The sequence below is a fragment of the Meles meles genome, chromosome X (genome assembly GCF_922984935.1).
Source record: "Meles meles chromosome X, mMelMel3.1 paternal haplotype, whole genome shotgun sequence".
In the NCBI taxonomy this organism is placed as follows: domain Eukaryota; kingdom Metazoa; phylum Chordata; class Mammalia; order Carnivora; family Mustelidae; genus Meles; species Meles meles.
The window spans coordinates 47,448,284-47,470,955 of record NC_060087.1 but is presented as its reverse complement, the minus strand read 5'-3'; the positions used below and the strand labels follow the sequence as shown (position 1 = coordinate 47,470,955).

The window sequence follows — 22,672 nt, the reverse complement described above, 5'->3', positions numbered from 1 at the left end:
AGTTGAGAACCACTGTCATTGTTTACTAATCAAATGACTTCCCTGCCTATTAGAGAGTTGCTGGTTCAAGAAAAACAAGAAATATGGCAGCCTCATTAGACCTTCTAATTAACTATTTCCTATAACCATATGAACTTACAGCCTCTCAAACAGGCCCCAAGGTTCTGGGCAATAGAGAAAGCTAAGTGGGACCCTTGCAGACCCTGAAGAGCTAGTTGCTACTTAAGTGTAAGATTCCAGAAGATTGAGTCCAATGTGAACTCTCCAGGCAAACTCCTTATGCTTCTCTCCACTCTTCATGATAAGAATGAACATTAATTAGGTGCATACTGTGCCACTTATTATGCTAAGCACTCTACATCATTTAATCTCCATAAGCTTCTGAGGTAAGTATCCTTACCATCTCCCTTCTAAGCTCCTCGGCTGCCAAAAACTGCTTTCTCCCAGTGTCCAGCTTTATTCCTGGCATGTAGTAGGTACCAAATCTGTTGAATGAATTAATGATTTCTATTTCACATTCTATCACACATATATTAATGATATCTATTTCACAGATAAAGTAAGGGATCAAAAGGCTAAGTAACTTGTTAAAGTTAGATAGCTAATAAGGAGTTGAACTAATATTGGAACCTAGACCTTGGCTCCAAAGCATGCACCTTAAATACTGTTTTGTGACATCTACTATCCCCTTCTGCTTTCAGAGCTTTGGCCTATGTTATCTCTACCCTCTCTGGCTTATTGAGCATAAAGTTTCTCCTGTATTAGGTATGTTAAGACGCTTGTGTACAAGTAATAGAAATCCAATTTGAACAAGCTTAAGCAAAAAGAGGAATTTATTATAAAGATGGTGGTGTCTCACAAAACCCAGGGATAATGCAGATGGACCTGAGGAACAAATAAATAAGGTGCTTGAATGCAGCCAGGATTTTTCACTCTTCTCCAGCTCAATCCCAAATTCTCTGTGAAGGTACATAAAGGATGGCTCCGGCTACAACCATGAGGATAAGGCAGAGAAGGCGGTAGAAAAGGGGTGCTGGGAAGACAAAACAACAGATGTTTACCTATACTCCACTTAACTGCCCATAAACACATGCCATTTTCCCCATATCTACAATTCCAAAAATGCCCATTCCTAACAGAATCCATGGATAAGTGCAAGTCACTTGCAACTTCTGCATCCAGAAGCAACAGCAGAGGGTAGACATGCCCCTTCCTCATATATTTCAGTGACAACCTAAATGTGGCTCCTCTTGATCCTGCAACCTTTAGTAAACTTAACTGCAACCAACAGATCTAACATGAGAAACACAGAAATAGATTAACCATGATTAAAATCTACTTTCCCTTTTAGGAAAGCAGAGGGGCACACCATTATTAGCCACCAGGTCCAAGTATGCACCCTTTCCACCTGGATAGGAATAAAGGAAATAAATTACAGTCATAGAAATTACAGGTGGGGGGGCACCTGGGTGGCTCAGTGGGTTAAAGCCTCTGCCTTAGGCTCAGGTCATGATCTCAGGGTCCTGGGATCAAACCCCCCATCAGGCTCTGCTTGGTAGGGAGCCTGCTTCCCCCTCCCCCTCTCTCTGCCTGCCTCTCTGCCTACTTGTGATCTCTCTGTCAAATAAATGAATAAAATCTTAAAACTTTTGGGAGTCCATTTACTAATGCACCTTCTCACTTAACCATCTGTACTTGGACCTATGGCATGTTCTAGTAGAGCAGTGATTCTCATGCTTGAGAGTGTTTTACAGTCACCTGGAGGTGAGAGACCTGCAAATACTTTTCTCAACACAAACACTCCTTTCAAACACCTGCGCCAAGAGACTTGACCAAACTTAGTATGGCTTCTAGCAGCCTAAGCCTGGTTCCCGAGATGACCCATTTCCTATCTGGAAAGCTCAGGGCTGTTGCTCTAGCCAACATTTAAAGATAGTACCCTGACCTCCCTTTTTTAGAGCATTTACTAAAAAGGGCTTACAATTGTTAGTTCTTCCCCTGCCCCCTTGAGATGTATATGTATCTCTTACAGCTCAGAAAGATATTTCTTAAGGACCTGAGAGCCATTCCTTTGAAATGTAATCATCAGGAAAGCTAGAGCCTCTATCTCAAAGTCTCTGTAGGAATAGCACCCTAACTTCGATAATTGCCAGCTCGCAGACCTACCTGGCCTAATCGCTTTTGCACTCTTACCCACTTTTTGTAATTTTTTCACTTCCCTGACTCTACTTGAGCCCCTGCCCTCTCCTTCTCTGTCCTCCCTCATCCTCCCTTTAAAACACCCAGTCACCTCTGCACAAGTGGGAACAGAGCCCAGCTTTTCCCCCTACTGATTTCCCCTACTGGTTATGGAATAAAATCTGTTCTCGCTGCCTTTTTTTTATTTCAAGTTTTTATTTAAATTCTAGTTAACATATATGGTAAAATTGGTTTCAGGAGTAGAATTTAGTGATTCATCACTTATATATAACACCCAGTGTTCATCACAAGTGCCCTCCTCACCCAGCTTTCACTGCTTTAACTAATGTAGAGTTTTGTTTATCTTTGATATTACTTAAAACACAGATTGCTGGCCCCACTCACAGAGTTTCTGATTCTATAGGTCTGAGGTGAGGCCTGAGAATTTGAGTTTGTAGGTGATGCTGATGTGCTGGTCCAGGGACCATACTTTGAAACTCACTGTTTACGGTCCCTATTCACTAGATAAACCATTTTCTGGTGATACAACTTCCTCAAAACTTCATGTGACTGCCTATGGATTTCATTTGAGGGACTCAGAATGCTAATAACAAGTCCAAGAATCTTGTCAAAGTATTCTCTTTGAATCTTCAGATCTACTAAAGGGAATAACCTGGCTCATCATGTTGCAGGTTCTATCTCTTAGCACTCTACCTAATGATTTGGCTTATTCCCTCTGGAACTCTGCTCAAGGTGTCCAGTTCAGAGCTTGGGTAGATAATAATAGGCTGAGTTCCAAAGCTATGAGGTGTCTTTCTCTGTGTCTCTCTTTGAAGATTTTATTTATGAGAGTGAGAGTGTGGGAGAGGGAGAAGCAGACTCTGCACTGAGCACCCAGCCCAACGTGGGGCTTGATCCCATGACCCTGAAATCACAGCCTGAGCCAAAATGAAAAGTCTGGCGCTTAACTGACTGAGCAACCCAGCCGCCCCAACCCTCTTTTCTGATCTTCTTTGGGTGTGTTACACCTACCCTCTCTTCCTTGCATTCCAGCTGAGTGCATTTACAGAGGGAGACATCATCACACTTGGGGGATTTGGAGAACAAGGAATCTATAAGGCTTATACAGATAACCTCATTCCAATTACCTAGATGCCCATTTCCTAATCAGTGAAACATTTGACATGAGAGAGTTCTACTGCTCTAAGTCAGCAAAGCCCATAAATACCGGACACTCAGCAATTACACATCTCTTGATACAGGCAGAAGGGCTGCTCTGTTTTGAGTCCCAAGAGCAATAAGCAACTGCTTCACTGCCAAATACCACAGAACGTCAACTTCCAGTTAACTGATGTGGGAGATCTCCAGTCTCTGCCAGTTCCATATTTTAGGGTCTGTAAATTGTCATACTCCATTTCCCATATCAGTTCTTGAAGGGTGTTCTTTTTGTGTGTGTATGTGTTTTTGTTTTGTCATAAGTAGTTTCTAACCCAATTCTGTCTGAAAAATAGTAATAGTAAGGATATGGGGTTGCCTCACAGGACCAAAAATGCTTCAGGAATGATAAAGAACCTGGAACTTAAACACGAAGACTATCTCTCATTTCTGTGCTGGGAATCTGCATTTTTCTTCACTTTCTATAGACCAGTATATTTTACTTCCGTCCCTCTGGTGGTAAAATTGCTGACAGCTTCCAAGTTTTATGCTTAGAGAAAAACTGATCTCTCTGGCCCAATTCCAATTTTCTAGGGAATGAGATTCTTTTCTTTGAAGAGTTTATTTATTTGACAGACAGAGATCACAAGTAGGCAGAGACGTGCTCGCTTTGGCAGCACATATGCAAGTAGGTAGAGAGGCAGGGCGGGGGGAGCAGGCTCCCCGCTGAGCAGAGAGCCCCATGTGGAGCTTGATCCCAGGATCCCGGGATCACGACCTGAGACGAAGGCAGAGGCTTTAACCCACGGAGCCACCCAGGCGCCCCCAGGGAATGAGATTCTAATTGACCCAGCTTGGATTATTTGCCTGCCTTTGAAACATTCAGCTATGGTTATAAGAACATGGCAGTTTTTGCTGTAACTCTGTCAATGGTTGGAGGGTCAATTCTCAGAAAATGAGCGCTGAGAGACAATCCAGTAGGTGTTTACTGTACTAGAAAACTTCTATTCTTTCCATCTTTCATCCCTTCAAGCCACTGTGCTCTCCTTTCACTGCTTGTTTTCAAGAGTTATCTGTGTGTACTGCTTCACCATCTATTTATTTCTTGCCAGTCTAGCTTGTTCTGTCTTGTTCTTTTATGATAAATTCCTTTGTGGAGCTTGAAGCATTTTCAGCTTTTGAATCCTACTATACTGTTCTCAAACTTCATTCATCTTGACTACTCTTGGGTTCTGCACTTCTGCGTTCTAACTCTCCCTGCTATTACCTCCCATCTTTCATTATGTTCCAAGCCAGATCTGGCTACTACTCACCATTATAAAACAGATCTTGTTTTCTGCCCTCGTCCTACTGAAAGAATGGGCCCTAAAAAGCCAGTTAGTGCTACCTCAGAATCAACTGAGAAGCATGCTGAAAATCGATTTTTTTTAAAGATTTTTATTTATTTAACAATGAATTTGTTTTTTGTATGTTGATCTTGTATGTAAATAAGATGGAGCTGAAGTCACTTTTCAATTCTAGGAACTGTGTTCAACTGGGTCATTTCTTTTTTTTTTTTTAAATCTTTTTTTTTAAAGATTTTATTTATTTATTTGACAGAGAGAGAGATCACAAGTAGGCAGAGAGGCAGGCAGAGAGAGAGGAGGAAGCAGTCTCCCTGCAGAGCAGAGAGCCCGATGCGGGGCTCGATCCCAGGACCCTGAGATCATGACCTGAGCCGAAGGCAGCGGCTTAATCCACTGAGCCACCCAGGCGCCCCTGAAAATCTATTTTTTTCTAAAATTCTGTACATCTGCAATTGTAGCCCCTGCAGTTATTCTGCAAGAGCTCCCTGACAGATTCACAGTGAGATTTGGAAACAAAGATCCTAACTATACGACGCTGTAGCTCAGTGAATAGTGGAAAGGTACAACTTGCAGTTTAATCTGTGTTGGCGCTTATTCCCTAACCAAAGACTTTCTGGAAAAAAAAAAGTGATACTCAATTTCACTTTGTCTCTGCATTGGGTTGGGCAAATAATGTCGATTTCACCACTCATAAATTGGGGTCAACAACTCTTCAAAGAATTACAGTGTTAAAAGTTAAATGGGTTACTACAGAAATGTTGGTTAGCACTTACATTTCATATGTCCCATCTCATTCACTAAAAACTACGCATATTATCCCCCCCAAAGGAAAATGCTCCCTCCTAGGGAATTTTAGCGCTGTTTAGCTGATCTCAATTAATCCACGCTACTTCCTTTCCCGTGATGCATCACTTCTCCCCCCCCCCCCCAACTCCTTTTCCTGGGAAAGGAGGTAAATAGCCTGAAGCAATTCGGCGGATAGAAGGAATTGGAGTGCAAATCCTAAACACATATCACTCCCTGCCATCTCGGATCCTGTGAACGCTAGGACAGAAAGAGGAGGTAATCTTGTTCCTCTACTGCATCCTGAGGCCATAAAGAAGCCTACAACTCCCAGGATGCCCCTCGGCCCTGCCCCGCTCCCCCTCCCGCACCAGGAAAGCGTGTACCATAGAGAAAGCGAGACAACATGGCTCCTGGAGGTGGAAGGAAGAAGCTTCACCCCTTTTGAAGCGGTGAAGACCGGCCGGTGAGGGGGGAAAAAAAAAGAGAAGTCACTAGAACCCGTCATCGCTCTTATCCTCCCAGCCTCTCCTAAATTGGGTCGGCCTCACCCCTTCTCCCCACCCAAATCCGATCTGTGGTCTCCTCCCCACCCCGCCATCATACCCTCGCTCGCTCACCCCTCCCCTCGGGAATCCTTTTCCCGCCCCCTCGCCCCCCGCGGAGTGCGCACGCGCCCGCCCCCAGCTTCGCGCCCAGATCGCCGCCTAACCTGCTCGCGCAGCCGCTGTCTCGTCTGCCCACCGACGAAGCATGGGCGTCCAGGGCTTCCAAGAGTTCCTGGAGAAGCGCTGTCCTGGGGCCGTGGTGCCCGTGGACCTCCTCAAACTCGCGCGCACGGTCTCGCGCCAGCAGCAACAGCACCAGCATCGTCAGCTGCCGCCTACGGCAGCACTAGCGCCCGGGGCTCCACGCGCCACCAGGGGCTCCGCGCCTCTGCAACCGCCGCTCCCGCCCGCTGCCTTGGGTGCCTACTCCGGGGGCGCGGGGCCGACTCGGCACCATCACCCCGCTCACCACTTCCACCACCACGGCCAAGCGCACCCTGGGCTGCACCCGCCGCTGCCGCCGCCGCCCTCTCCGCTGCCCGGGGCCCGGGTGCTTGTGGACGCGGGCTCGGCGCTTCCGCGGCTTTATGGTGGCTACCAGACGGACTGGGTGTGTGGCGGCCAATGGAACGCCATGCTGGGCTACTTGTCAGCGCTATGCCAGGCTTGTGCCTATCCCGGCGGCGACGGCCTGGAGCTGGTGGTCATGTTCCCCGGGGGCCTGGGAAAGGACCGGCTGGCCGAATGGGGCCGTCGGTGCCAGGCCGAACGGCAGACAGCGCAACTGATCGTGGGACACGTGGGCAACAAGGGCACCCCTCCTCCACGGGCCTGGTTCCTGCCACCGGCCTGCCTGAGCCACTGCGTGAGGCTAGCACTCATCCGCTTCCGGGTCAAGGTGAGGGAGGGGCCGGATCTTAAATAATATGCCCCACACCTATTCCCTCCCAGCTAAACACCTAACCACCCACCTGCTAACCTGTCCCCCATCTACTCACCGCTTAATCAGCTAATCCACTTGCCTAACCTTTACCATTTTATTCATCTACCCACCCTTTCATACCCCCCCCCACCGCTGGTTCGCTCACCAACATAACCACATCTACCCATGTCATCCCAGTAACTCCCCTTACCTTCACTTATCCAGTGGCCTGTCTCTGGGTTTTAGCCGAATTTCTTTTGTGATCCCATCTTTCTCCTGCTGTCTTCTGCCTCAAGCTGATATGCCTTTTCCCACAATTTTCTACTTGGCATCTCTCTTACGTATGTTTCTTTCCAACCTGGCAGCAAATCAATTAAGCAGATAATCGAATACCTTTCTTCTACAACTCCCCCCCCCCATTTTGACCCTGTGCGCTTTTTTACTCATCTGTCCGTTCAGCCTTTTTCATTTCAACATGCTTCTAGCTCCTCCTGCCTTAACCGAAACAAATAAAAAAAAAAGAAACCCCACTGATTCAGTCACTGTTCAACAAGTGTTAGACCACTGAGAGTGAGGGGTTTAAGGGACTGTGAGACATGGTTTCCTGCCCTTGGAAAACCAAATATATAAACATGAAATTTATTTAATGGTACAAGTGTGTATGTGATTATGCTTTATGGTACAGAGTGTAAGTACAGAATCTGTGTGTGGAGGGTATATCTATGGGCTAAAAGGGTCAGGGGAGACTTCCTTGAGGAAGATGGATCTCCAGTTCTTCAGGGATGGATTGGATTTGAATGGGTTATGGGTTTGGGAGGGCTACTTTAAGTGGGAGAAAGAGAGTGAACAGAAGCAAAAAGGAATATCAAGCATGTGAGGCCCCATGGGCAGTTAAATCCAATCTCTGCATGTAGTTGGTCACTGCATATGGGGCCTGAAGAAGAGCTTGGCAGCATTCCCCAGTTCTTGGCACCAGTTCCTGTTGCTCTGTTGCTTTCCCATACTCTTAGGTTTCAAGTTCTTACGTGTGGGGAATAGCAAGGCTTGAGAAGTAAAGGAGGTGGGCAGGAAGAAGAAAAAGTAGTACAGGGTTGGGTAGGACAAAACCTCAAACCCATTTTCCAACCAAGGCTCTTGGGTATGTGGTCACAATTGGAAGACAGGACAGGGAATTGTGAGAATCATAAAGAAATGGTCCTGGGTGGAGTAATGTGGAGGAAAAAAATCTCATCTGAGAGACTGGAAGACCTGCATCAAGAAGCTTGTAGTGGTCATAGAGTTTGTGACTACAGTCCATTCATGCTAGAACTCCTTGTGCACATCATCGAATCTGTGTCTAGATTGGATAGATTATAGCTGTTTTTAATAACAAAATTTTTAGTAACGAGCTATCTCAAATATACAAAGTAGCAAAAAAAAAATACAACATTCATTTGTTTGCCTTCCTGACTGAACATTTTTCAATAGATTCTTCATTCATAAGGATTCTTTTTACTTTGTTTTCATTGCTACCACCCAAGCTTTAAGGACTTTTTACCTCAGTGTCACTATTAACCTGGTTGTTGGTGACAGTGACTAACTGTATGTGCCAGGCGCTAATCTGTGTGCTTTAACAACAGTATTAATTCATTTGATCCTCACAATAACTTGTGAAGCAGTATTATCCCTGTTTTCCAAATAAGAAACCGAGGCACAGGAGGATTAGAAAGTTGCCCGAAGTCACCCAGCAATAAGTCACCCAGCAATAAACGGTGGAGCTGAAATTCCAGGATTCATGCCCGGGCAGTCTGACTCCAGAGCTCATGATCTTAACAATAGTGCTCTAAGACGAATGTAAAGTGCCAATGTGATTATTAGATCCTTCCCATACTCACCTAAAATCTTCCCTGGTTCCTGGTAAAGACAGGTCTGAGTAATTTATTTATATTCATTTATTGCTTGCTGTAGGCTAGGTACTATGCCTGTTGCTGAGGATTCATATGTAAAAAAGGGAATCTCAGTATTTACGGAGGTCAGTTTAGTAAAAGACAAAACCAAGTTGTAGATACTGTGAGCTAATTGCAATTGACGAAAAATATGGCCCCTACAGGGGGCATGGTTAATTCTGAATGAGGGCTTGAAAGTTGGGAAAGGCTTCACAGATTGGGCTGAGCCTTGAAAGAGGGCTGGGAAGGATATAGTTCAGGTAGTGGACAAGGGTGTGGAAACATAAATGGCCAGCCATGAGATCTGAATGGATTTTGATTATAGGTTGGTAGGAGAGTTAAACACTGAGTGTGGATCTGTGGTTTCCAAACTTTTTGTTCATGCACCCTATCGATCAAAAGTTTTGAGAAGCAGCTTTACTATGGCCTACCAAAATTCTCTTTTACACAGTCTCATTTTTAGAATTTCAGTAGTTCATCCCAATAAGATGGATTGATAAACCAAGTATAGTGAAAATAGTAGAATCTCAGTGGTGGGTGTTTGTGTGCTCACTGCAAAATTTCAACTTTGTCCTATGAAGTTTTTCATTATACAGTATTGGGGAAAAAATTCCCAACGGTCCTGAGAACAACCATTTGAGGAATATATAAATCTTATTCCTTATGCTAGATTGTAAACAGATTTTTTGATCTTTTCATATTCTCCATAATGTCCTGAATATTTTAGGTTTAGGATACATTTTTTTTAAACTGCTGAATGAATAGGTCAGTAATTCTAAGAGAGTGGATTATAGGGAGTAACTTTTAAAAAATGCATAGTGTGGGTCTTAATATAGTGGATTTAAGACTGGCTCCAAAATCATATTTGTAAAGTATCTGTAGTTGTTATCAGTGAATGAAGTTCTCTTTCCTGGTTCTGGTTGGTGATTTTTATTGTTGGAGCTTCCTGGTTTATAGTACAGATTTTAAAAGTATTGGTTGATAACTGATCATGATTTGCCTTTATAGAGGAGTGTTCCACTATCTTGAAAACAGCAGTTTTTCACTTTGGATGATCTGTGTGGCTACCATTTCTTTCAACTGAACTGCTAAGTGCTTCAGAACAAAACCCACTACTTTATTTTTCCTCCCCTTGGTTTTGTTCTTCAGCCTAGGCCACAAAATTGGCCTTTATTCCTAATCTCATTTTCATTTGTAATTGAGAAAATAAAGGTTGAGGGATTAAATAAAAAATAAATTGCTGGGGTGTCCGTTTAGCTTTAGACAACGTAAGACTTCCCATGAGAAGATTCAGTGTATATTATTGGCATAAACTTTGTCATTTGGTTGGTTTCTTTAGTATGTTCTGCAAACCTTTGTAGTGGCAATTGTTAATGGCAGGAAAATTAAGTAAACCGACCAGTTGCTAGCCTGTTCTCTTCTTACAGGTCTGAAAAGTAGAGCAGCCAAAAGCAGTTTTAGATTGTAGTTTGGGAGATGACACAGGTGGTTCTGGGGATGAATGTTTTGTTTTAATGGTTAATGTATATTAGAAAAAAGAAAACATCAAACCCACCACTTCACAGTTATAATTCTTTAGAATGGGACTGTTAAAAACGAGTTGATTTAAAGAAGAGTATTAAGTTGCAGTACTTGGATGTGGCAGAAATCATGTTGGTGGTACAAGAACGATCATAGTTTTGAAAAGTCTGACCAAAAGCTGATGTCATTTTATGCTTTCATTCTCTAAAATACAGTAGAGCAATGGCTGCTGTACTTCTGGGTTATTTATTTACCCTTAGTCATAGACACATTCTGAAAAGTCAGGGACACTTCTAGGTGCTCTAATGGTAGGAAAAATGATTATAATAATTATTATTACTACTTCTTGAGCACCAAGTTGTACATAAAGTGCTTTTTAAATATCTCATTTATTCCTTACAAGCTTGCAAGAATGCACAGTATTCTTCCCATTTTTAACGTTGAATAACTGAGGTACAAAGAGGTGAAATGATTTTTCTTTGGTCTGTATACTGCTAAGTGCTGGATGAAAGTTCTTGTTCTGGGTCTGTGTTGCTCAAAGTCCCTTTCCACAATTCCACCACACTGTTTCCTTCTTTTTGTATATTTTTGTGTAAGATTGTACACTTTTATTGACCAAATGATATGCATAAATACACGAAGAAAAACAATAAGTCAACTTGTTGAGCACTTAGTTTGTGCCAGCCTTGCTAAACGTACAGTACTACCAATATAAAGCACATATGTAAGCTAAATGCCAAGTGAGTGAGTCACAGCAGTCTCTTCCTTTGTTGAATTTTCAGTCTCTCCCTCTGGTTCTTGCCATGTTTACAGCATAAACAAGTAACCTTTAAACAACAAAAACTTTGCCTTTACTTTGTCATTCCCTTAGGCCATTATTCTTATTCCATTTTCCCCTTTTAACCATTATTCATGAACAAAGAAGACTGTATTAATTCCCATTCTCTAGCCTATTGCCACTTGATATGATGTCACCATTCTCAGGCTGCCACATCCATTTCCATTCTTAACATTTTTTGGTCTTCTGAGATAATTGACACTATTGAGCCATCCTTTCCTTGAATTGCCTTCCTTGGATTTCATAATGCTGCACACTTCTCATTCTCTTTATAAGTCTCAAGTTCTTTCTCCTTTCCTAAGTTGCTCCTTCTGCTTTCTTAAGCCTCAGTGCTCTCAAGGCTTCTGTCCTAGTCATATTCTTCTATATTCATTTCTTGAGCAATCTTACCATTATTATGGCTTTAAATATTAACTATATTCTGATGATTCCTGTAGCTCTTTCTCTACACCCAAACTGCCTCATGAGCTTTTGACATACCTTTTCAGCCCTACTACTCAATGTGTTATAGGTCATTTAACCTTAAAAATATTCAAGATGGAACTCTTTATTTTCCCCGAGAACTTGTTCTATTCCCAGTATTCTTTTTTTGTTTGAACATTGTCTTTTATCTATTTCAAGCCAGAGAAGATGGAGTCTTTAATTCTTTACTATCCTGTCACTTCCCATATTCAGTTGGTTACCTGGTCCTGTCACTCTGTCTCAAAAATGTCTCTGGCGTCCAGTCAGTTCTGCTCCCACTGCCTTATTCCGAGCTGCATCATTTCTTACCTGAACCATGAAAATAGCTTAAGTTTTTCCTCTACCATTTTCTGGACTATAGTCCCTCTTAACCATTGCTGTCAGGGATACCATCCTGAAGACCAAAGCTGACTTTGTTGTATGCCCAAAGATACCCACTGGCTGCTTTTTGCCTACCCTCCCAAGTCCAGACTTCTCAGCATGGCAGACAGGGCCTTTTACAGTCTGATTCCAAACTCTGTCCAGCCTTATTTGGTGCTTACCTCTGCCCACACCTGTTCCAGCCACCCTAAACTTTTTAGTTTCCTAGGCTTACGGTGTGCTCACCTAGTGCTTTGCCTATGTTACTCTCACCCTTACATAGAAAATTCCTGCAGATTGCTCAAATATTATCACTATGCATCTTTCCCAGCCAACATGAATGATATGCTGCCCAAATGGTCTTTAAACTCTCATTTTTTTCTCTTTCATAGTATTTTCATATCACATGTAATTCTCTCTTTTTTTTCCCCCATGTGGTACATTACATCCCCAAAACTTACTTATTTTATAACCTAAAGTTTGTATATAATTCTCTTTTAATTGAATTCTAAGAGGGCAGGGATTTGCTTCCAGGGCTTGACACATTGTATACAATAATGGTTTTTGGGAAAGAGTGAGATTGTAGTTGATTGACTGACTGACTATAGAGAACTTTAAAGGTCAGATAAGGAAGAATTTAGAATCAGTGTTTCATGATGTTATATATTAATTCCATGTAAGTCAACTTAAATTCCAAATGAAATTACAAAACTCTGTTAACCAAGTTTGGTAGCTGCTTAGCAATATATTTATAGAATAAAGTCCCTTTTGGTGGTAGTAATAACAGCAACCACATGGGCTGGATACCTTATATAGATTCATTATGCCATTTAATCCTCATAACCACCACTCAGGATATGTATTAATCTCCATCTTTATGACTAAAATAAAAACAGACTCAGCATAGCTACTGGCCCGAAGTTGCATTGTTACAACATGATTGAGCCAAGATACAAACCTAAATATTTTTGACACCAAAATCCTTCATCTTTAACAAACTGTAAAACCATATAGTTGCATTTTGAATTAAACTTTTTCCAGAACATGTTTCTTATATTTGGTTTCTGTAGCATAATGCCTAAGAGCATAGAACTTGGAACCATACTGTGTGGGTCTAAATCCTTGTTCTTCTACCTACTAGGTATGTAAACTTAGGCAAGTTAACCTCTCTGTGCCTTCATTTCCTCATCTGGAAGATAAGGGTAGTAATAATACCTGCATCACACACTTTGTTTTAAGTCTTAAATGATTTAACATTAGTGCTTATAACATTACCTGGCACATAGTAAACACTATATAAATGCCAGCAGCTGTTCGCACAAAGTATCTTATATGCTAAGTAAGTTTCATTTTACTTTCATGCTTTAAGATTAACGTGGCATGGCACGCAGGGTCCTTCATGATCTGCCTGCCATTCTCTGGCCTCATTTCACCGCATTTGTCTTATCAGGACAGTGAGTGGTTTTCACTTCAAGTAACATTTTTTGAGCATCTACTTTGTGTGAGACTCTGTATCTAAGTACTATGAACAATGGAATTCATTCAGTCAACAAGTATTTATTGGATTTCTACTGTATGCCAGACACAGTTCAAGACTGTGAAGATAAAGTAGTGAACAAAATGGATTTGTGGTCTTATGAACTTTACTTTCTAATGGGGATGACAGACAATAAACAAGATAAAAAGAATACATAGTGTTTTAGGTGGTATAGTCAGTGCTATGGAGGAAAATGAAACAGAGAAGTGAGATAAGGGAGTCTGGATGTCAGGGAGATTCACTCTCTGTCTCTCTCCAGGACAGTGTTATCTGGTAGGGGAGACAAGTACAAAAATACAGTATGAGCCCTGAGGATCATTTCTCTGACCCTTGTCATAGGCCCAGTAACATGGTCAGTGGAAGTGGCAGAACCAGGATATGCATACCAGACACCAAAACCCTTGCCCTTTTACCTGTGCCATGAGGGAAATTACAAAGGTTATGGCAAAGATGGCAGACTGGCAGCTCATAGGCCCACATGTTTCTTAAAAGAACTTCATTGATTTTTGTTGACCAGTAGTGTTTATCAGAATCTGAAATCAAGCAGCAGGTTTGGATTGAATATTAAGGCATCATCTATTGAATAATTTTTCACTTCCCTCTATTTAACTTGTATTATATGAATACATTTCTTTTTTAAGAAATGAGAATTTGTTGCCAGTATTTTAAAAATTGTGAAATGTTACAGAAAAGTCTGACTTTCCAACCACTTGTGAAATATCAGATCCTTTGGCAACATTGATTGCACCCTTTTGCTTAGCCACATGGTCTTCATTTATTGGAATCTTTACTGTTCCATGGTGTCTCCCTGACACAGTGACCAAGTGCCTCTTACCATTCATGATAGCAAACTTCTAACAGTGGCTCCCAATGTTCCCCACCTCCTGGTATTCACCTTCTTGTGTTATCGCCCCCTATCCCTTGTGTGTGTGCTGGACCTAATGACTTGATTCTTTAAAAAAAAAAAAAAAAAAAAAGAATTTATTGAAGATAGAGAGCATGAGCGTGGTGGGGGGTGGGATATAGGGAGAGGGGGAAGCAGACTCCCCACAGAGCAGGGAGCCCAATGTGGGGCTCTATCCCAGGACCCTGGGATCATGACCTGAGTTGAAGGCAGATGCTTAACTGACTAAGCCACCCAGACGCCCCCCCTAGTGACTTGGTTCTAATGAGCAGACTAAAGCAGTGATCAAATGTCACTTTCAAGATGAGGTTATAAAAAAACTGTGACTTCCATCTTGTTTGCACTCTCTTTTTCTCTCTCTGGCTCTTCTTGCTTGATCACTCTGATGAAGCAAGCTGCCATGTTGTGAACTGCCCTATGGAGAGGTCCACATGACAAGAAACTGAGGGCAGCCTCCAACTAACAGCCAGTGAGGAACTGAGGCCCTCAGTCCAACAACCTGCAAGAAACTGAATCCTGCCAACAGCCAAGTGAGTGAGCTTGGAAGCGGATCCTCCCCAGTTGAGCCTTGAGATGACTGCAGACCTGCTAATACCCAGATTGCAGCCTGAGCCAGAGGACCCAGTTAAGCCATGCCCACAGATACTATGAGATAATAAATGTTTTATTAAGCCACTGAGTTTTGGGGGTAATTTGTTACATAGATAATGAAAACACCATTGATTGCTGTGCTTGTACTTTTTTATAGTAGTTTTGGTAAGCATGAAATATTTCTTGTACCCACATCTATGAAAATTGACAAAAAATTATACAAGAAGGTCACATTTAAAAATCATAATTTTTTCTTTTAATTCAGTGATAAGGGATTTGTGCTGTAGTGAAAAGAGCAAATGAGTTGAAGTCCAGAGACTTGGATTCAGGTCACTAGTTGGATCTTGGGTAATTTATTATTTCATTTTGAAGATCTTCATGTATAAAATGGATAAGGAAGTAATACCATGTTTCCCAGGACAGTCAAGAAAACTACTGGGTATAATGTATGGGAACATACTTTACATATGTGTTAGTTTGTATTAATTTCAGTCCCTCCTGTGTTTCCATAGTACTCTTTACATATTTCCATTGGCTTATACTGTAATACATTGTGATTACCTGTTATATGCAGGTGACTTGATGGAAGGGACCGTATTTCATTCATCTTTGCATCTCCTTACACAGTATTTGGACACATACCAAGTTCCAAAAAGCATTGGTTGAAAGAATGAAGGGTTGTTTTGTTACTAATGAAATTTTAAAAATAGGCTTCAAATTCTTAACCAAGGTATCTTTCAACTTTGGGAAACTTCCTTTTGCCAGTTTGCACATAGGCAGGCATGTCTATAAGGACAATTTTTACAGATAAATCTTCATATAAGGTCACTATGTAAGGCTTAAATTTGGTCTATTGAATACTTCTTAGCACACCCAAAACATCTGAACCAGAGCTATAAGAATAGACCATTCCGTCTTCTGGGCACTCTTACATCACAAAGAATACACTTAAGTCTACATATATTTTATGCCCTAAGGCAAGAAGCAGTCATTGGGCTTGAGGCTTCAGTCTTCTCTCTTTCTCTCTCTGCCTCTGTCTCTCTCAAATCAAAAAGCTGGCAGTATCAACTGAAGAAGGTCACATATTCCTTTATATTATATCTAAATAAAATATATGTGTTGAGATACTGCAGTTTAAGAGACTGTTTTAAAATAAACCATTGTAAGAAGCATGATGTATAAAAATGAGGAGTCCTGAAACAAAAAGAGGTTTTAAGAGGAATTTCAATAGGCTGTGTTTTGGAATACAAACAGAATAAGTGATACTGCTATGAATTGCATTTATATAGTGAATGAAGAATTTGCCAGGGCTTGAAAGTCTTTCATAGGTGGTGGTTTAAGAAAAAAGCTGTCTGTTGAGTACAGCAGAAATTATATCATAAACAAGCATTTGTAAAGATAGGAAATACTGTTGCTCAGGATGTTAAAGATTGGTGGCTGAACACTTTTAGGACAAATTGGGTCAAGAAGTTATTTGTGAAGTTTTAAATTGCAACTGGTTATAAGAAATCTAAACACTACCCAAATACCTATACACTTAACTATGTGCCTAGCCAGTAGTTCTCAAAGTATGTTCCCTGACCAACAGTACTGTATTACCTGGAAACTGGAAATGCAGATTCTCGGGCCCTGGTTTAGACCTACTGAGTCAGAAACTGGATATGGGGCTTGTCAGTCTGTTTTAATAAGCCCTCTAGCTGATTTTGATGCACCCTAAAGTTTGAGAACAACTGCACCTAGATAAAATTTATGTGTTAAGAATTTTGGTGGAATCTGACTCTTTTGGACTTGGAGTCTGTGACAGGTACATTCAGAAAACCTGGATTTTGTGTAGTGAGGAAAGTCTTGAAATTTTTAGTATAGGTTGGTCAAAATTATAACTACAGATAGTGCTTCTGCAAATAGTAGTGTTAATCTTGGGCTCAGAATACTTCAATCTGAAGCAGAAATACTCTATAAGGACTTAAAGCTTTTCATTGTGTCACTTCTTAGGGATTCAGTTTTTGTGTGGAAATGTTCAAAATGAATCATGTCAGGATCTAGTGGTTAACATTGTGGTTTACACCAAACACAGTTGAATACTTTGATTTATTATATGCACGTTATGGAAATCTGACCTGTAGATTGATTGGCTTAGTTGAGGCATGGTAGCGAAGATACTGGAAAAAAAAGGTGGGGGGGGGGGTACTTGTTTGGCATGCAAAGGCCATTCAGTGCATTAGCAAAGATTGAAATAAAATATTTGATCTGTTTGGTTGACATTGCAACTCATCTAGACACTCTGAATAAAAGCAGATTTATTCAAAAGTTTCACAGATGCATGGTTGTATTTGCTCATTCCTAGCAAAATTATGCCTTTGGGAAACTCATTTGGCGGGTGATAAACTGGCTTCTTTTCTGTGCTGAAATTGGTTTCCAGGAAATGAAAGTGATGGCCTGAACTATATCCCCAAAATTGCGGAATTGTCTTTTGCATTCCAGGAAAGGCTCTCTGGTATTATCTTTTATGAAAAGGAACTAATATTGTTCAGTTAGCCTTTCTCAATTAATGTTCATGGTGTGAAAGAAGAGCTGCAATGGAGATACTGAATTACTGTACGATGGTACTGAAAATGAAGCACGATATCATTGGAATACCAGAATTCTACAAATATCTTGGGAGTTGTTATCCTAAATATAAAAAAAAGCACCGTGTAAAATGTCTGTTAAGAAATGCCTGCATTTCTAAACAGCTGTTTTCCATTATGAAATAGGATAAGATTAATCATTCCCAATGAAGGGACCAAAGGCTAAATTCTTTACTGCACATCTTAACACAAAAATATAAGACCTAACATTGACCTCTTGGTATGTAAGAAAGGCATCAGACCTCCTGTTCCAAGTTAAAGGAGAATAAATCACACACACACAAATGTAATGATGAACTTTTTATATTTTTGTAACAGGCTTTCTGATTTTTCAGTCGTTAAAATTTGCTTTGGGCAGAACAGGTGCCTATATTGGTATGTACTTGTCTCAAATGATTTCTCAGGACCTACAGAGAGTAGTACACACTATAGGCCACTTTTTCAGCTCCTACATGCAAGGTATTTTATATAATTTCTAAGTCTTTTTTATTTAAATTCAATTAGCCAACTTACAGTACATCATTAGTTTCAGATGTAGTGTTCAGTAATTTGAGTAGTAATTTCTAAGTCTTAAAATCAGGAATTTGCAAAATCTCAACTTATAGATGATGAAGCTAAGTGACTTTCCCATGACTTACCCATCACTGGAATTTAAGCAAAGGCCCACTAGATACTGAAATTTCTGCTATACCTTCCGGTGGTAGAAGTTACTCTCAAAGTAGAGTCTCTAGCCCCCAGATGAACCACATAGCTTCATAGTAATTGAGGTTACTAAAATTGGGTATTTGCAAATTAAAACTAGTACCTTAATAGCCTTTACCAACATTGGATCAGTGTTCTATCTCCAGTTCGATGGAGATATTTAATGGCAAAGATTATACAATGCATGTGTATGTAGATAGTTGAGATTCCTGCAGTTAGGAGAGAAGGCTAGTTTGTTGATGTTGCCTTAAATTGGTTTTTCTTTTTTTTAATTGTTCTTACTTTTAAGTTCTATATTCTTTAGCTTCATGACTCTCAGTTTGGTCTCTTACCAGTTGCTGGGCTACACAGTATGTAGTGATGAAAATTTGTTTCAGTAGTAGTTTTGGTTTCCATTTTTTCAGTAGTTAGACTCCAAGGCACAAAGGCCTTGCAGCTGAAATGTAAACTGTCCATATTTCTATTGCTAAAGTGGACTTAAACATAATCCACCCCTCCCCTTGACTTACAAAGTGAAATGAGACATTAAACTTTTCTCAGAGAGTTGTTTTCCCTTGAGTTTTACAAATAAAAGTGTTGCATCCTCTGGATAACATTGCCTCATTGACTAGTTAAGTCCCTTTCCTCTATGTTTCCATGGCATCCTGTGGTGATAACTTCTTAACATGTATATTAAGTGTCTTACTCTGTGCCGTCTGCATCCTGGCACTTAGAAGGCCTTCAATTCACATTTGTTGTATTACATTGTATACATTGCTAGTGAGCTAGCAATTAAAAGCTATAGGCAGTTGTTCAGAATTTCAACTCTTACTTTAAAGTTCAAATGTGCTTCTTTTCTAAGTATTTTGGGTATGTTGTTTAAACTCACCTAAATCATTTTAGTCTCTTGAAAAATTGCAGGGTTAACAAATAACTGAATCAGTTTGAGCCAAGTCAGTAGCCAGTCTGCTTACAGGTGGTAGCAGTCATTACACATGGAAATGGAGCCAGGATACTCAGCTATTCTGAGGGGCATTGTGGCTAGAAGGCTTCTTCCTTTCCCTGGTCAGGATTTAATTGCCATCAGATAACTCTAGATGTTTTGTGAAAAAATAAATTGCCATGCGGTGTGATCTGACTAGAGAGCACTGTTTCTTCAACTTGCCTCATCATGACAATCACCTGGGGTTCTTGAAAGTAACCTAAGTGTTCATTGTTGAATGAATAGAGAAAATACGGTTTATACATACAGTAAAATACTATTCAGCCTTACAAAAGGAAATTCTGCCATTTGGGACAACATGGATAACCTGGAGGACGTCATGCTAAGTGAAATAAGCCAGACACAGAAGGACAAGTCCTTCATGATACCACTTATATGAGGAATCTAAAATTGTCACTCACAGAAGCAGAGAGTAAAATGGTGGTGGCCAGGAGCCATCAGGAAGGAGTATTGGAGAAGTATTAGTCAAAGGGTGCAAAGTTTTGGTTATGGAAGACAAATGAGCCTAGAGATCTGTATAGCATAGTGTTCATGATTAATAAGTTACTTAGAACTTTGCTAAGACAGTAAATCTTATTTAAGTGCTTTTATCACAAAGAATAAGAGGGCAGGAATAAACTTCTGGAGGTTATGTGTATGTTTATGGCATAGACCATGGTGATGATTCTTATCTCTAAACTTGAATTATATACATTAATTATGTACAGCTATTTGTATGTCAATCATACCTCAATAATATGGTCTAAGAAATACATTCCCAGCCTAGCCCTAGATCTACTTAATCATACTTCTCAGAGGAGAGACCTGAAATAAGTATTACCTTTAGCAAATGGGGGTAAAACGACTACAGGCATACCTCATTTTATTGCCCTTTGCTTTATTGCATTTCACAGACACTGCGTTTTTTGTTTTATTTTGTTACAAATTGGAGATTTCTGACAACCCTGCATCAAGTCTGTTGGTACCATTTTTCCAACAGCATTTGCTGAATCAAGCCAGCTCCAACATCCCCTTAAGTCAAAGCCTAATCCAGAGGAAGGCCCTAACTCTCCTTAATTCTAAGAAGCTACAGAAGAAAAGTTTGAAGCTAGCAGAGGTTGGTTCATAATGTTTAAGGCAAGAATCCATCTCCAGAACATAAAACTGTATGGTAAAGAAGCAAGTGCTGATGTAGAAGCTGCAGCAAGTCATCCAGAAGATCTAGCTAAGGTATTTCTTTTAAAGATTTTATTTATTTATTTGACAGACAGAGATCTCAAGTAGGCAGAGAGGCAGGCAGAGAGAGAGGAGGAAGCAGGCTCCCTGCTGAGCGGAGAGCCCCGATGCGGGGCTCAGATCCCAGGACCCTGGGATCATGACCTGAGCCGAAGGCAGAGGCTTTAACCCACTGAGCCACCCAGGCGCCCCGTCTAGCTAGGTATTTCATGAAGGAGGCTACATTAAACAGGTTTTCCATGTAGGTGAAATAGCCTTCTATTGGAAAAACATGCCATCGAGAAGTCAATGCCTGGGGGCGCCTGGGTGGCTCAGTGGATTAAGCCGCTGCCTTCGGCTCAGGTCATGATCTCAGGGTCCTGGGATCGAGCCCCACATCGGGCTCTCTGCTCCGCAGGGAGCCTGCTTCCTTCTCTCTCTGCCTGCCTCTCTGCCTACTTGTGATCTCTCTCTGTGTCAAATAAATAAATAAAATCTTTAAAAAAAAAAAAAAAAAAAGAAAAAGAGAAGTCAATGCCTGGCTTCAAATCTACAAAGGACAGGCCAACTTGTTAGGGGCAAATGTGGCTGGTAACTTTAAGGTGAAGCCATTGCTCATTTACCAGCCGCATTTGCCCCTAACAAGTTAGCCTGTCCTTTGTAGATTTGAAGTCAGGCATTGACTTCTCCTTAGAAGTAAATTAATTTACCTTAAGGATTATGGTAAATATACTTTTCCTGTGCTCTATAAATGGAAGAACAAAACCTGGATGACACCACATCTGTTTACAACATGGTTCACTGACTATTTTAAGCCCATAGGTGAGACCTACTGCTCAGAAAAAGAATCCTTTCAAAATATGACTGCCCATTGATGGTGTACCTGGTTACCCAAGAGCTCTGATGGAGATATACACAAAATTAATGTTGTTTTCATGCTTTCTAACACAGCACCCATTCTGCAGCCCATGAATTAAGGAATAATTTCAATTTTCAAGTTTTGTTATTTAAGAAATTTTGTAAGGCTGTAGCTGCCATAGGTAGTGATTCCTCTGATGGATCTGGGCAGAGTAAATTAAAAATCTTCTGGGAAGAATTGACATCTAGGATATTAGATGCCATCTGGAATACTAGATGCCTTTAAGAATATTCATGATTCATGGGAAGAAGTCAACATATCAACATTATCGAGAGATTGAGAGTTCAGAATAAGTTGATTCCAACCCTCATGGATGACTTTGAGGTGTTCAAGACCAACAGAGGAAGTACTTTGCAGATATGGTAGAAAAAGCAAGAGAACTGGAATTAGAGGTGGAACCTGAAAGTGTGACTAAATTGTTGCAATCTCATAATAAAATGAACGGGTGATGGGGCACCTGGGTGCCTCAGTGGGTTAAGCCTCTGCCTTTGGCTCAGGTCATGATCTCAGGGTCCTGGGATCAAGCCCCGCATCAGGCTCTCTGCTTGGTGGGGAGCCTGCTTCCCCCTCTCTCTCTGCCTCTCTGCCTACTTGTGGTCTCTGTCAAATAAGTAAATAAAATCTTAAAAAAAAAATGAATGGGTGAGGAGTTCTCTCTTATAGATGAGTACAGAAAGTAGTTTCTTGAGATGGAATGTGCTCCTGGTGAAGATGCTGGGAAGATTGTTGCAATGACAACAAGTGGTTTAGAATATTACATAAACTTAGTTGATAAGCAGTGGCAGGATTTGAGGGCTTGACTCCACTTTTGAAAGAAATTGTACTGTGGGTAAAATGCTATCAAATGGCACCAGGTGCTACAGAGAAATATTCCTGAAAGGAAGAGTCAATCTGTGTGACAAACTTCATTACTGTCTTTAGAAATTGCCACAGCCACCATCATCATCCAGCCTTCATCATCCACCACCCTGATCAGCCAGCAGCCATGAACATCGAGGCAAAACCCTGCCCCACCAAAATGATTATGACTTGTAGCTCAGATGATTGTTAGTATTTTTTAACAATAAAGTATTTTTAAACTAAGGAATATGCTTGGAGACATAATGCTATTGTGCACTTAATAGACTACAGTATAGTATAAACATAACTTATATGCACTGGGAAACCAAAAAATTCAT

At 40.9% G+C, this 22,672-nt stretch overlaps 1 protein-coding gene and 1 long non-coding RNA gene across 4 annotated transcripts in view; one reads left to right on the top strand and one right to left on the bottom strand.

Annotated features, from left to right (window-relative positions):
• Positions 1 to 853: 853 nt before the first annotated feature.
• On the bottom strand, positions 854 to 6,316 carry LOC123934544. Its single transcript, XR_006816823.1, has 3 exons — positions 6,175 to 6,316; positions 5,849 to 5,903; positions 854 to 1,033 (listed from the first exon to the last, which is right to left on the bottom strand). It is a non-coding gene; the product is annotated as an uncharacterized LOC123934544 (long non-coding RNA).
• Positions 6,175 to 22,672, top strand: part of FAM120C (family with sequence similarity 120C) — a 120,027-nt gene continuing 103,529 nt past the window's right edge. For 2 of the 3 annotated variants that reach the window (XM_045994707.1, XM_045994709.1), the window contains exon 1: positions 6,216 to 6,908. In XM_045994707.1, the coding sequence (XP_045850663.1) occupies positions 6,216 to 6,908 (693 nt within the window). Of the gene's footprint in view, positions 6,909 to 14,870; positions 15,122 to 22,672 lie in introns of those variants that run through there. The other variant, XM_045994708.1, reaches the window with a different exon arrangement.